Below are 15,457 nucleotides of genomic sequence, written 5' to 3'. Positions count from 1 at the left end.
GGAAGTTGTTGGGAAGTCAGAACGGAATTGCCGTGAGGGGAGGCCGGGCAGGGCCGGGCCCAGATGGTTCCTGTTGAGGAAGCAGTGGGCACAGCTGCACGGCTGCTCCCCGGCCGGCCGCACTATCACGGTGACACAGCTGGCTGCCTCGCCGCAGGCCGCAGGCGACCTCCCCCACCGGCGCCTCCCCAGGCCCGCCCTGCATCACATGAGCCCCTGCAGCCGCCCGCCCCTTCCCCAGGCGGCTGCAAGAAGGCCTGAAGCAGTCTGGGGGACGGAGACCTCCAGTTCAGAGGAGCCCAGGCTGGCCGAGGCCTGTGTCTTTCCCTCGAGGGCCCACGAGGTTGAGAAGGGCACTGAGCGTGGGGCTCACCAGGCTCCGAGCTGCTGCCCACCACGGGGCTGCCCACCTCCCACCTCAGCAGGATTCAGATTCCTGAACCCACCCTCCGGCTCCATGTCCCGGGCATCCCCCGTGCTGGACAGTGGGCCCTCGGCATCCACCAGCTGCTCAACGCCTCGGGGTCCCAGGAAGGGCGGTCCAGGTAAGGGGATGGGACCGGTTTGGGGGCGGGGGCGGCACTGAGCAGGTGGCATGAGGCAGCGACATCTCCTTGCTGTGCTTCCTGGCCTGTTGACTCACGTCCAACATCAGCACAGCCTCCCACCGGGCACAGACCTGTGCAGCTGGGGCAGGTGGCCGGGGAGGACCAGCAGGTGCCAGGCCTACGGGTGGGCCCCGTGGGCCCCACCCAGAGGCAGACACTGGAGGTGGAGGCTGCTCAGTGAGTAGGGCCCCAGGAATCGGAGAGAAAGGTGGTGTGCAGAGCGCTGGGGACCCCTAAGACTTGGAGTTCAGAGGAGGAAACCGAGGCCAGATGGAGAGGGGCTGGTCCAGGGCCCCAGGAGCGAGTGGTGGTCCAGGACCTGCTCCGCCCCGACTGAGGAGCAACCTGCCAGGGCTCCCACCAGCAGAGCCAGTGCCAGGGAGAGGTGGTCATACAGGGAAGACCTCCAGGGGCTGCTGACTGGGGGGTGTAGGAGGCTGTGGGCCCAAGCTGCAGGATCATCTGCCTGGCTCTCCCGGGACTCGGGCCCACAGAACTGCACATAGAAGGCCCCGCTCACCAGCCATAGCCACGTGGCCATGGATTAGGAGCACAGATCTGCAAGTCTCATTGCAGGAGCCTGCAGAGTACAAGCAGGCCTGAGTCACCCCAGCACCCCAACCCCAGACAGCCCATCTCCCCTGCAGAGGGACCACCTGCCCTGAGCGGGTCCCCACCTGCCCCAGCCAGGGACCTGAGGGCCAGCTCCACCTGGCATTCTGCACATCCAGGACTGGGGCCCCAGGGTGTGCAAAGCCTGCCCCTCCACACAGTCACTAGCGTGCTGCTGACGACTCTAAGACGTTGCCAGGGAGGCTCCAGTCACTGGCCTGGGATATGGCTGCCCTGCGCTCGGGCTGACCACAGCCTCTGGTCCCGTCCAGCTCTAGCTGCGACCACACAGCTGTCTCTTCTTCCCCAGGGTGGCCCTGCCTGACCCCCACTGTCCTGGGACCACTCATCGCTCCTTACCTGGGCCCAGTCCCTCTTCACCTGGGCCTCAGGTTCCTCGTGTGTCAGGCCCCATCCTTCGGCTCCATGAAAGGGTCAAGAAGCTGCTTCTCAAAGCCAGGGGTGGGCAGTGGGTAGCAGGTGAGCGTGTGTGAGATGCTGGCCACAGCCGTGTTCAGATGGATGGTGGCGTGTCCGCGTGCAAGGGGTCCGAGGCCGGGAAACGTGATGCGCCCGCTCTGCTCACAATGTCACTTCAGGTGTTGGGCTGTGGGCCTCTGGAGCTTCCTGGGGGGCTTCGTGGAGAGGAGGGAAAGCAGTGGGCATTTGGCTCGTGCGTTGAACTGGGGGCTTGCCTGGGCACGGGGTCCCCGTCCTGGGACTCCGGCTTTTAGGAACTTATGGCCCATCTTCTCTTAATCACCTGGTTCCATGGGACAGACACAGACACGCAGGGAGACATCCAGCTCCCCATGCCCCCACAAAGGGGTAGATGCCAGGCCCCCAGGTGCCGGGCATCTCCACCACGGGAAGTGGCAGGTGGGGCTGTGCTGGACTCCATGGGAGCTGGGGGGTCCAGGACAGGCCTTGGGTCAGTGGGTCTGTCCCGCAGGCTTCCCAAGAGTCTGTGAAAATCTTTGAGATTCCAAACGTCAAGTAGCACCTACACCACTAAAAGAATAGGAAGTAATATCTTCTAAAGCTGAGTCTGTCTGTCTGAGAATGTGCGTGAACCCTGCGCTGCCCTCCTGCTGGTAGGAAGCGGGGGTGGGGCCGGGGGTGGGGGGACAGACCCACCCCCCTGGCGCGTCCCCGAGGTGTGTGCGGCCGCGGCAGCAGGCAGAAAGGAACAGTGCTGGTTAGAGGGTGTTCACGGTACTCAGGCTTGTTAGGTGCCCAACTTCCCTGGTGGTCCAGTGGTAAGACTCTATATTCCACTGCGGGGGCTACGACCTCGCATGCCACAAGGTGCGGGCTAAAAAAAGGTGCCAGTGGTGTGTGCTAGGAGCTGGACCCCACACGCAAGAGGTGGAACCAGCACACTGGCAGGGGTGCCTCGGGCAAAGGAGGCTCAGGGGCAGTGCCTGAAGGGGAAACTGAGTCAGGCTTGTTCAGCGTCACCTGAGAGGGACTGGTGAGTGACAGGGAGACAGGGAGTGATCCATCACTGGAGGGTCCAAGTGAGGCAGCTTCATGGAGGGAGCCATCCTGCGAACCTTGGGTCACCTGGCCACAGGGGTGGGGTTCAGAGGTCACCACTGTCACCAAGTGGCCTTGCCCTCCCTCCCCTGTCCCCCTCCTCCTGTCCCCGCAGCCCCCACCCACCCCTCCCCCCCAGCCACAAGCGCTTCTCTGGAACATTCTTTGTCTGGAATGCCCCTCCCTGCTGTTTAATTTCCTGGGAAGGCTGTAACGAATCACCACCAGTGGGTGAATTACAACAGAAATCTCCTGATTCTGGAGGCCAGAGTCTGAGATCAGGAGGGTCGCAGGGCCAGGGTCCCTGCAGAGGCTCCGAGGAAGGGTCCAACCTGCCTCTTCCAGCTCCTGGGGGCTCCAGGCATCCTTGGCTTGTGGCTACATCCCTCCCATCTCTGCCCCCATCTTAATACGGCCTCTCCTCCTCTTCTAAAAAGGACAGTGGTTTTGGAATGTAGGGCCACCCCATTCCAGGTGACTGAGCTCCAACCATCCTGTCTGTGTTCCAGCTGGCGGGATTGGGGCAAAGGAGCCCATGGCCTGCATAGCTGCCTATGGCACAGCCAGGCCCAGGGCTTGGGCTCATGGCCTCCAGCTGCCATGGGGGTCAGGGAGCCTCAAGGGGTGCATCCTGCAAGAGGGGAGCCAGGTTATCAGGATCCCGCGTGTCTTCTGCCCCACTGCCCGCCCGCCACCTCACTTTCCGATCAGCCGAGGCCCTTGGCCACGCTTTCAGTGCTGTCAGGAGACAGTCAGCTGTGGACACTGGGGAGTTCATAGTGGGAGGACCCAGGGCGTCTGGGGTTGGGGCATGCCTGGGCGGACAGCAGAGTCCACAGCCCCTCTGTGCAGTGTGGGACTGAGAACCAAGCCCCACAGTGACCGTCCATCTGCGTCTCTGTGCAAAGTCCTGCGAGCGATTTGTCCTTTGACTTCTGTACCATTGCCTCACGTGGGACGGCTGTCCTGTCCCTGCACTGCTCATATCCTGCAGGGCTTCCTTCCCTTCCCCAGGCCCATCTCCACTTCTTGTTGACCACATGGTGCTGGGGGCTCCTGTGTCAGGATATCGGCTCAGGGCTGCCGAGCCCCATGTGAGGTTGTGACTGCCATCTCAGGAGAAGATACCAAGGTTCCGAGGGGCACACAGCAGGCAAGAGCAGAGGCGGGCTTGGACCCGGCTCTACTGACCCTACAGGATGGATGCAGGGTCAGATGGGAGCGGGGGCCCATTACGGTGGAAGGAGCCCTGGACACCTGCCAGATCAGTTGGTCCTGACAGGAAACTGCTCGCATGACCCCTGGGCAACAGTGTGGACAGTTTGAAGAGAAACCACTGACACAGATCAAACAGAGTCACCCGGCCAGCACAGACGTCTGAGGGACACTCCTTGACCTGAGGGGTGGGACGGGAGGAGAGGAATAAGCTGAGAGAGGGGCCAGGCCAGGAACGGAGTGGGAGAGCCCTGGAGAGAGGGCGGCAGGACAAATGCCCATGTGTTCCCTCCATGCCCATCTCCTAAGGCCTCCTGACCTGCCCCAGGCCAGCCTCCAGAACAGAGGAGCAGGGGTGCAGCTTGCCCCCATCCCCCCATGCCCAGTGTCAGGACCCAGCATAAGTCTGGGGAGGGAGGGCTACACTCCACCCCAGGTCCTGGGAGGAGTGCATTACCCCCAGGGTAAATGTGGAGCACTCTTTCCCTGAGACCTGCAGTTTCCATGCTTTCCCATCCCACAAGCCTGGGAGAAAGACTTCCGGGGTTAGCTAGCAGGAGGACTCCAGCCATCCACATCCTCCCCACCCATTAGACAACAAATCCAAACTTCAGAAGACAGAGCTAGGGGCAGGAGTGATGCCCAGAGGACAGGGTGCAATCCAGGCCAGCTTCCTGAAGGAAGTGGTCCCTTGGCGGGTAGCTAGAGGAGGCAAAGACTTTCACTTCTCAAAGTGTCTTGACTGAGAAGAAAGGCATTGGTGTTAACCTCTCACATCTTCACTTCCACAACTGCAGTGGCGGAGGAGAGGCCAAGGGAAGGGAAGGAGGGGTCACCGCTGGACTCAGGCTCATTCACACAGGTGATGGGGCCAGAGGTAGGGCTGCAATGGCGCTAATCAAAGTCTCAGCATTAAAAACCCTCGTACAGTCCCGCTGGCACAGCCAGGGCAGGCAGACATCCTGGAGCAGGCAGTGACCAGCAGAGGGTGGCCCAGAACGGAGGTGGCATCCATGGGGATTCCATCCAAGGGTCTTCTGGAGGTGGGGTGTGTTGACAGGCTCTTCTTGTGGGGCTTTGGGGAGTCAATTTGCCATTCCGTTGTTTACAAGACTGAACTCAAGTAGTCAGGCCGGATCACCTCTCCTCTGTGTGCACGCCCTCTGGGGGCTTCCCCTGCCCCCCTCCCATGCCCACCCCTCTTCCTCTATCCAGCTGGTGCATGGCCACCCCACCAACACCCCAGATACCTTCCCTGGCCCTGTTCCCTCCCCACAGGCTCCTCTTCCATTCGGCCCCCTCCCACCCCCTCTCAAGTCTTTGCTCTGGTTACCCTGCCCTCCCCCCGCAACATGTGTGCCCAGTCCCCTTTCCTGCTATTTCCCCTTCACTTATTACTCTATCTGATGAAGGAGGCGGTTCCGTGTCTACTTATCCTGTCTCCCTGGTGTGCTGGCTCCGCTGTCTGCTTGCCATGGCACTCTCAGCACCTGGAGTGGTGCTGCTGGGGCGCCCAGCACTGGGTGATGAGTGCACCCTGTGTCCAGGCGACTCGACCACCCGCAGACAGTGAGTGCACTGATCAGCACAGGGGCCCTGGCGAGTGGCTTGTGTTGGTCTCTAGATGCTAGATCACAGCTGCTGTCAGGCGGGAGCTGAGGCCCAGAGACTGAAGTGACCTGCCAGGGGTCAGACAGCATGTGGCCCCAGGGCTGAGTTGGACCCAGGCCTGGGGATGAGACCGGGGCAGCCCATCCCAGCCCCTCCCAATGGGCACCAGCATTCCCTCCCCTGCAGCCAGAGGCGTGGATGGTGCTGGACCACCTGCCCTCCCGTCTTCTCTCCCTGTGTCCTCTACAGGGGGGCACAGGGCCCAGAAAGGGAAAGGGACTGCCAAGCCACAGAACACCCAGGCAGGTGGCTTATAAACAGCAGATGAGGAGGCTGGCCATCCGAGATCACGTGCCAGCAGGTTTGATGTGTGATAAGAGCTCCCTGGTCCACTGTCCCCCACCACCACCAAGCAGCGCTTCCAGGAAAGGCCCAGGGAGGCATGGGAAGGGACAGCGGCCAGAGGGGGATGCTAACTGCAGGGAAGGCAGGCACCTCCCGCCATCCCGGTGGGTCCTGTTGCCTTGGAAAAACTGACCTGCTAACCATCCTATGTCCCAACGATGGAGGAACCTTTTTGTTGACCCCCATCCCAACACCTACTCAGCCACAGAGCCCACCCAGGCCCATTCGTACCTCACCTATCTGGCCCTGGAGGATTGGGTCAGACACCCAGGGTGCACATATTCCTCCTCCAGCTCCTAAGAGGGAGGGGGTGGGTCAGATGTGGACTCACCCACCCGGGCCAGCGTCTGAGCAGAGAATCCCTCAGTCGTGGCCACCTCTGCTCCGGGTGTGAGGGCTCAGGTGGCACTGCTGGGGGCTGGGAGATCCTTGGGTGACGACTGGGTTGTGTATCACAGGCCTGCTCCTCGGACAGCAGAGGCTCAGGGCCGTGACTGCAGGCACAGAGGAGGGACTGCCGAGGTTGTTCCCCAAGGACAGGCTGCTCCCTGGAGGAGAGGGCAGGGTAGGAGCAGAAGCGAGGACTGCTCCATTCCAGAGTCCTTCCTGGCCCTGGGCATGGCTTCTGCCCAGTAACCCTTCAAAGGCATCATTGACCTGGCTGCACACATGAAGACAAATCAGATCGGCCAAGAAACCTACCCAAGGTCGCACAGCAGTCCCCAGCAGGGCTGGAGCTTCCCTGTCTGCCCAGCACCCTCCCTGGGAGGAAATGCACTTGGGTGGGACCTCAGGAAAGGGACCCCCTTGGCACTCAGCACTCCAGTGTGGGAGCCACACCTGGCAGCCCAGCCCCTGGGCTGAGCCCTCTGAGAGCCCACGGTGGGGTCTGCTGGCTTCACTCCAGGGAGCTCCGGGCAGATGCTGCTGGTGCCCAGCTGACAGCTGGACAGAGCACCGCCCCCGCTGATGCCCGAGGGCTGCCCACCCCAGGCCGCGGAGCAAAGCCCTGCGCTCCTTGCTACTCTGCAACTGTCAGAAAAGTGGGCCGGGCCAGGTTCACGACTGCCCTCGAAGTGAGCTCGGGATCCCTGAGGGCCACGCTATGCAACTGAGGGCTCATGGGGCAACGTGGGCTCTGACCGTGGCTTTCACTCTGCGGTGCAGCAAGGGGTCCCTTCCTGAAAGGAATCTCCAGGGGGCTCACAGCCTGGGGGCTTACGGCCTGGGGGCGCTGGTGGACAAAGGCGCACCTGTCAGACAGCGGAGGGCTGGGCCCCACCCACTCACAGCTGCAGGAGCCAGTGATGGGCTGTCACTGCCCTAGAGACGTGACCAGTGTCCCCAGTGCCCTTGGTCCGATGGACAGGGAACCAAGGCCTGGCCCTCATGCTGGCCAGGGGCCAGGAGGCCACCCTGAAGATGTGCCCTCCGGACCTGTCTGCTCAGGTTGGACCAGGTTAGAACCACGGGAGGAGGGCCGGGCTGGAAACCAGCTCCATCACTTGCCCAGGACCCCACAGGCCTGTCTTCTCATCTATGACGTGGGGGTGGCAGCCAGCCCCCGAAAAGCTGGGGATGGAGAGGGAGGACCCCGGCACCTACCCGGCCCAGCCCACTTTTCTCAGCCCTTGCAGGATCCTGGCTGTGACCCCCCTATCTGTACCCCCTCCCCGGCTAAGGTCCCTGGTGGGAGTGAAGAAGGGGCCCTGTGGAAGGAAGTAGGGATTCACCCTCCCTGGGGCTCCCAGCGCTTCCTCCTTTCCTCCCAAATCGGGGTGCATTTTGAGTGCGTGGAAAGCCCCGACCTCACAGGCCCTGGGAGGGGGCGACATGGCGGGAGGGAGGCCAAGCAGGAGGGGCACTGGGACACTTGCCTCCAAGGCCAACAGGGCCCCTCAGAAAGTTCAGGGGCTGGGGCTGTGGGGGTCTTCCCACACCCGGGTCCTCTTTTTAAGACGAAAGGTCTAGGGTTCCAGCCTCGCTGTGAGCAGGGTGACAGCACAGATGCAGGAACCCCAAAACCCAGACCCTAGACCTCAGAGAGATCACACTTTACTGAGGGGTCCCAGGGCCCACCTCCCCAGGACACTACCCACCAGCCCAGCCCGACTGCTGACCACACACCCACTCCTGCCAGACAGTGCCTCAGCCTCTGGGCCAGGAGCCTCCCCGAGAGGCTCCATGCACACGGCCCTCGCTTCCCCGCTCCTGTTTCTCAGGAGGCCTGGACAGATGGATGCACGGACAGATGCCGTTCCACCCCTCCACCACCACAGCGTTTTCTAGACCCAGGGTCAGGACCCGATATTCTAAAGCAGGTGACAAAAAACTGCAAGTCAGAACAGTATCGTTCCAGTTCGCAGCTCCCAGGTGCATCGCACCCTGCTCCATCCTCTGAGGCCCAGGAGGCCGGACAAGGGACTCTGCTCAGCTCTGGCCCCTCGACCCGGGCTTCCTTGTCTGCAGCTCAAGGGGCTGTCCCCACCTGGGGGGCTCTCCAGGCGGGGGCTGCCACTCGAAGCTGCAGGGCAGAGAGCACAGCTGGCTGGAGGGGAGACGGGAGCAGGCAGCTTCCTGTGGAAACCGAAACTGCCAGGTGCTTCCCTCCCTCCCGCGGGGACCAGAGACAGCTGGACGAGGTCCTGCAGCCCTGCCCTGCCCAGCCACCTCCCTTTCAGGCAAATGTCCGTAGTCCAGACTCTGCTTCTCACCCGTCACTACGGCGACGCACCTCCCTGAGCCCCTGACCCAACCCTCAGCATGGATGAGACCAGCCGGCCCTGAGGCTCTGGCACCCTCTGGGGCTGTTCGTCCAGCTGGAGACACCCTGGCATAGGATTTCAAAGTCTTTGGGGAAAAGCAGGATGCAACAGATACCTGAATACTCTAACTTGAATACAAGTGAAAATGATAACGTTTCGGGTAGACCAGATTTAACAGAAGATTTAAAGCTGATTTCTCTGTCTGCCAGAATATGAAACATTTCACACGCAGGCCACATCTAGTTTCTACTGCACAGGCTGCTGAGCCTGCAGGACCTGGGAGACAGAGGGACCAGCCTGGTCGGCATCCGCGGGGGGCCCCTGATGTGCTGCCTGCTCCTGCCATCAGCCCACCTTTCGTTCAAATTATGAAATACTCTGCCCACATCAGGAAAGCCCCGTCCCAAGCAGGGGAAACAAGCTGTCACTTCATCCCAGAGCTGCTCCCTCTCGTACTTCTTCATAAAAAGGAGTTGCTTGCAGATCCAGTGCCCCCTGTCCTGGAGGCTGCCCCCCTGCCCCCACCCTGGGATCACTGAAAGCCAGGCTACAGGTCCTGGACCCAGTTCAGGGTGTCCTGCGAGGTCGGTCCCCCAAACTCGGCTCTCAATCCTCAATGTAAAATGGGGCCCGTGTTGCATGTCAGCACCAGAGTCGCCCACTTGCGGAACTGTCCAAGGAACTGTTTTATCTGGGTGTCTTTCCCAGATACATTGTAATTGTCTGTGTTTTAAATTGCTACATAGAAGTATTGAGTCCTGCAATATTCCTTTTTCTCCCCACCATGATAGAAAACATGGCATCAGCATAGGCGTGGCCACGTTGCCTGGTGGCCCCCTGAGCCTGGCAGCCTGAGGGTGGGGCTGCGAGGTGACCCCTTGCAGCTCCTGTTGAGAAAGGCCTTTTGTACAGTCACGTGTCCAGCGCAATGTTGGGCATTTCTGTAGGTTGTGAATCCCCGTGGCTGCTGGGGAAGCCCCACCCACGGAAACTAGCGTGAGTGGAGGTGGGAGGCAGGGGAGGCACACTGGCACCTGAGCACCGAGCCCACCTGATCTGACCTTTTCTGAACGTGGGCTCAGCGGTCATCTGGGTGAGGCTGTGGCAGGGAGTCTGGCTGTGATGAACAGAGGAGAGGCTGGTGTGGTCTCCCTCGCTCTGCACCTTCCTCTCCCCAACTCAAGCTCTGCTCCAGACCTTCAATGTGAGGCTTGGGTGGTGGAAAGTCCTGGTGGTGTGGCCGCCAAGCAGCAGGCTTGAGGTCTCCAAGCTGGGAAACCCCACTCTAGGAAGCCAGAAATGGCACTCTGAGAGGCCCCTCGATGACGCTAGAAGGAAGAGGTGGCCGAGGGGACTTTGGTATCTGCCTGTTGGCCGCCTGAGCACCACCCCCCGGGCCTCCCCCAGACAGCACTGCACAGAGGTGGCCATGGCCAGTCCTGGGGGAGTCAGGAGCCTGCCCTACTGAGCAGACACACCAGTGCACCCTCAGGAAGGCCAGGAATACATGACAGGCCTGCTGGAGCCCGGGCCTGGGGGGACAGCCCCCGCTGCGGAGGGTGTGCAGATGGGGTATTGTAGTCAGGACGGGGCACAGGGGCTGGAGGGGGCGTTTGTAATAGTCGTGGCACATCGCCGAACTCTCCCTGTTCCCACAAAGGAGACGTGTGAGCACCCCATTTCACTCCCACGGCCCTGCCATGTTCTGGATGCCAGGGTCTGGCTTCCAAGCCAGGGGATCTGAGGCTGGCTCCGTGACTTTTGGCTGGCATATTCCCTAAAATGTTTTTGAGCGATCAAATCCCCTGTAAGGCGCTGTTTCTCACAAAGTGGCCTCACCCAGCTCGGTCACACCGGCCCTGGGCTGCTGCTTTTGTGTTGGATATGACAGGAGCCGTTGCCGCTACAGAACCTTTGGAAGGTGACAGCTGGCTTCACCCCACACACTGGCCGCGAAAAGAGTGACCTTAACATTCCTGGTGGCTAATGCATGTGAGATGTGCGGTAGCGAGCAGGTGCCCCACTCCCTCGGAAGAAAGCAAGATGAGGTCACAGAGGCCCAACTGGGGCCTCCGGGTGGGCATCTCGCTGCCACTGTTACTGAACCAACTCGGGTCCCCTCGCCCGCAGGCTGCAGAGCCCATTCCCTGATGCTGCGTTGTGATGAAGGAAAGTACCGTGTTTATTACAGATGGCAAGCAAGGAGAGCGAGCAGCTCAAGCTCGAAACACCCAGACTCGCCGATGGCTTTCAGGGAAGGGGTTTCAGAGGCCAGGTGAGGGAGGGGCTGCAGGGTATCTGCACAGCTGGTGCACAGTTTTCAGACTGGTTGGCATCAAGGTGAAGTTTCGAGCATCATCAACCTTCTGCTTTCCGCCTGGTCTGGAATCTACATGCTTGTATCGGGAGTTTTCACCTAGTGGAGAAACATCTTCAGAATGTGTGTCAGCGTGCGTGTGTGCGTGTGTGTGTGCTCAGTCGTGTTCGACTTTTTGTGACCCTGTGGACTGTAGCCCACCCACCTTCTCTGACCATGGGATTTCCCAGGCAAGAATGCTGGAGTGGGTTGCCATTTTCTTCTTCAGGGGATCTTCCCGACCCAGGGATCGAACGTGCCTCTCCTGAATTGGCAGGCGGGTTCTTTACCACTGAGCCACCAGTGAAACCCATGTGTATCAGACCTTTATCCAGATTTTTCAGGGAAGTGGGAGTTCAGTGACTCTGCTCTGTGGCTGGTTTATAGTCTATATTGTAACCGGTTTCCAAGCCCAACAAGAATTCTTTTTCTCTACGTCTTCGTATTTCGTAATTATTCGCTTTTGAGTCAGACTTTTGAGACTCAGGGCAGCCTGGTAGACTAAAGCAAAAACCGATTATTTCAAAGAGCAGAGATCTTGGGGCCTGTTTGTGATTTCACCAGCATCTTCCTAAGACTGGGTGATGGTGCCGACAGTCCGGTTTGCAACACCTAACATTGTGTTTACCATCTAACAGGTCATGTGGTCTAGTGTGTCATATGTTTTATGCTGCACATATGCTCAGGGCTTATTTTCATGGAAACCCCGAGGCTGCAGTTGCGGGTTTAGCACCTTGATTAGTGGAAGCGTTGCCCCAAAACCAAACTGTCCAGGCCCAGACAGGGAAGCCTGGTGTGCTGCAGTCCATGGGGTCACAAAGGGTCAGACACGACTTAGCGACTGAACAAAAAGACTGACATTTGTCAGCTTCAATTCAAATAAGCGTGTTATTAAATGACTCAGCTCGTCTCACTTTGGAATTCCACTGCTGATGTGCATGGATGGATGGCAGACGGGTGGGTGGATGGGAGAAAATGAAGGAAGCTGGAAGGCAGGTGAAAGCAAACTCTTGAAAAGTTAAAAACACCACTATTCTATGAAGAGTGTATCTGTGTTTGTGTGATTGCTGAGGGAGCCGGCTGGGAGGCAAAGGCGACTCAAGGGAGGGTGTGGGCAACATTCCACCCCAAGAAGAGAGAATGCCGCCCTGAGACCCCTAAACATAGTCGGTGAAGCACAGTCTTCACTATGAGCATAAATGGTTTGCAACTTGTCGGTTTCCTGCAAGTTAACACCCAACTTACAGCATCTGGGGCCCAATCAGCGTCAACAGAAAGACATCCAGGCCCGTCGCAGGATGCCCACTGACTGTGGGACACGAGACCGGCATTTCTATCAGAGGAAGGTGAGGAGGAGAGGAGTCTGGCTGGGTCTTTATGCCCTGAGGCAGAGCCTCGGGAGTGGTCCAGCCTGCGGAAGAGACTGACTATTCACTGGAGGAGGGGTCAGGAGAGGAGAGGCGAGAGGAGGGGGCAGACCAGAGGCCTGCAAGGCAAGGACTCCAGGCTTCCCTCATGCTCCTTCGGCCAGGTCTCTGGGGAATGTTAGATGCATGCCAGTCGGGAAGACCCCAGCCGCAGACCAGACCAGACAGCCTGCGGCTGTGACACCAGGCTCTGCCGGGCGCCCTCAGGGCTAAAGGGAATGCTGAGGGCAACCATGCTCCATGAGGCCCAGTGAGTGTCACCCCTGAAAGGTGGGTCCTGGAACCTGGATATGTTTCAGTCCTGGCGTGTGGACCTTCGGCAGCCTGGTTGCAGGTCACCTGGGAGCCTGCGCCCCTCTCTCAGCTCGAGGCAGGCATGGTTCGATCCCAGTAGCTTTCTGTGGAGCGTGGATGAAGCCTCGGCATCGCTCACAACAGAGTGCTCCTGGGGCTAGTCCTGGTTGGTGGTCACACACTGTCCATGGGGAACAACTGTCCCCTCATCCACAGCTGCACTTTAGTCAAATGGGATGAAAATGTCATGACCACGTAAAACTGGGGCAGAGGCTTCCGCTACCGACCATCGCTTTCTCTTCGAGTCTTGTCTTCGGACCACACTTGGTTTGGATTGCTCTGTCCTGGGTGACGAGTCTCCTTCGTACATGGTTTTACAGCAGGTTTTAGGAAGCCCTTCATTGGAAAAGACCCTGATGCTGGGAAAGATTGAGGGCAAAAGGAGAAGAGGGAGGCAGAGGATGAGATGGTCAGATGGCATCATCGACTCAATGGACATGAACTTGACCAAACGCCAGGAGGTGGTGAGGGACAGGGGAGCCTGGCGTGCTACAGTTCGTGGGGTCGCAAAGAGTTGGACAGGACTGAGTGACTGAACAGCAACAGAATTAGGAAGCCCTAGCGTCCCCAGAGCACGAGGATACAGCTATGTCCCCACCCCCACACCGCTCAGGACAAGCTCTCAGGCAAGATGTGAAAGCTCTCTGGGATCCGTTACTTCATCCATGAAAAGTCAAATTTCAGATAAACAACATTTTCATATAAGTATATCCCAAATAATTCCTGGGAGACACTTACACTGAAAACTATTCACTGCTTATCTAAAATTCAAATTTAACCGAGCATCTGTATTTTTATTTCCTAAATCTGGCAATCCTCCCCACGAAGGATTTCAACCCTGTCTCCAACAGGATTGCATTCAACTACAAATAGCAGAAAACCCAACAGCAGTAGACACAGGGTTTGTTTGTCTTTGTCCATGTAACAGAAGCTCAGAAGCAGGTGGTCGAGGCTGGTGTGGCCATCCGGGACACGGGCTGCTTTGCTCTTTCTATTCCACCTCCACTTACTAGTGGCTTCCTAGCTGCAAAGTGGCTGTACCACCTCCAGGCATCACGTCTGCCTCCCAAGCAAGAAGAAAGAGGAAGAGAGATGATGCAGAGGACAAAACTGGACCAGCCCCTTGGATAAGGAAAAGCAGGCTTCTGCAGAAGCCCCAGGCAGCAGACTTCTGGTTTCGCCCAAGACAGGGGTCCAATCCCCAGTCTGAAGCGCCTTTCCAAACCAGGGCTTTCTGATTTCTCATTTCGCACCTTCTCTGCAGTTTTCAAATAGTCTCCGCACTCAAGTCTCCACCTTTTCACCGCCCGTCCAAGTTCACAGCACATGCCGCGTGCCCTTGGAGCCTGGTGCAGAGCCTGCCCCTTTACGGATGGAAAAGGGTGGGCCCCTTGTCCTCTGGGGCTGCACTGGTCTCTCCTCCGGCCCCCACCCTGGTCTCAGATCTGAGGAATGGAATCCCCCCCTACTCTCCCCGGGTCCTTCCAGAAACAAACTAGTGAGTGGTGCCCAGGGGCTCTGGAAAAGTGAGCGTTCCCGTGAGAGAATCCTTGCTTGCCCACCTCTGCCACCCTCCCCTGCCGCTTCATTCCGACACCCCCCCCAACAGAACTTCTCCTTTCCCTCGGAGCAGCCCAGTTCCCCATTCGCGGCCACCACACTGCCCTCAGCTTCTCCCCGGAGTTTCAGGTTCTGAGAGCTATTTCAGGTCTTCCTCCCACCCGCCTGCACCCCAGCCCTGCCTCTCTGCATGGACCAGCCACATGGAACTCCCTTCCCCGAGCCTCCAGACCTGTGGCTGCCTGCCCCACCCGCCGTGGTGGGGAAAGGCTGGGCCCTTACCTGCCCCCTCTCCTGGGAGCCAGGCATGACTGTGATTCAGAAGGTGCCTTAATTCTGGGTCTGCTTTGATTTAAAAACAGCTTTCTTGAGATAACTCACATAGTATACAGCTCACCCATGCAAGGTGCCCAATTGCAGTGGCTTTTAGTCTGGTCACAGAACTGTGCAACCGTCACTGCCGTCTAAATTTAGAACATTTTCATCTCCCCTAAAAGAACCCCGTGCCCCTCAGCAGTCACCCTCACCTACCCCTGTCTCCTCCTGTCTCTCCATCCACCTGCTCTGGACGGTTCACATCAATGGGATACTGTGATGCGCTGCCTTTATGTCTGGCTCCTTCACTGAGCGTGATGCTTTCAGGGCTCATCATTCCTCTTTCCGGAGAATCCTATTCCGTTGTTCAGAGAGTGCGGCAGCCTGGTGAGAATCCAGCCCACGCCTACACGCTGTGTGTCTCGGGTGGGGAGTGGCTGCCCCTCTCTGGGCCTCAGCTTAGATGAGGTCCGCTGCCTGGGCCTGGTGTGAGGATTCTGTGGGGGTCACAGGTGAAGTGCCCACGCGGGTGGGAAATGACCGGCCTGCCCTGAGGTGAGCATCTGTGATCCACCCACTGCATTCAGATCCTGCCCACATCCTCCCCTCCCCCAACACCCAACTGTGTCCAGACTCCAGGGTGTGGGTCGGAGGAGGGCCGTCTCTGGAGTTTGGCCCATCCTGAGCAGA

At 59.1% G+C, this 15,457-nt stretch overlaps 1 protein-coding gene across 6 annotated transcripts in view; it reads left to right on the top strand.

Moving 5' to 3' along the window:
• CBFA2T3 (CBFA2/RUNX1 partner transcriptional co-repressor 3) overlaps positions 1 to 15,457 on the top strand; it is a 78,219-nt gene continuing 62,762 nt past the window's right edge. For 2 of the 6 annotated variants that reach the window (XM_069552672.1, XM_069552670.1), the window contains exon 1: positions 210 to 545. In XM_069552672.1, the coding sequence (XP_069408773.1) occupies positions 458 to 545 (88 nt within the window). In that variant the 5' untranslated portion in view covers positions 210 to 457. Of the gene's footprint in view, positions 546 to 15,457 lie in introns of all 6 variants that reach the window. The other 4 variants (XM_069552668.1, XM_069552671.1, XM_069552669.1 and 1 more) reach the window with 4 other exon arrangements.

This window comes from Ovis canadensis, chromosome 14 (genome assembly GCF_042477335.2).
Source record: "Ovis canadensis isolate MfBH-ARS-UI-01 breed Bighorn chromosome 14, ARS-UI_OviCan_v2, whole genome shotgun sequence".
Taxonomy (NCBI): Eukaryota; Metazoa; Chordata; class Mammalia; order Artiodactyla; family Bovidae; genus Ovis; species Ovis canadensis.
This window is presented reverse-complemented; position numbering and strand designations above follow the sequence as displayed.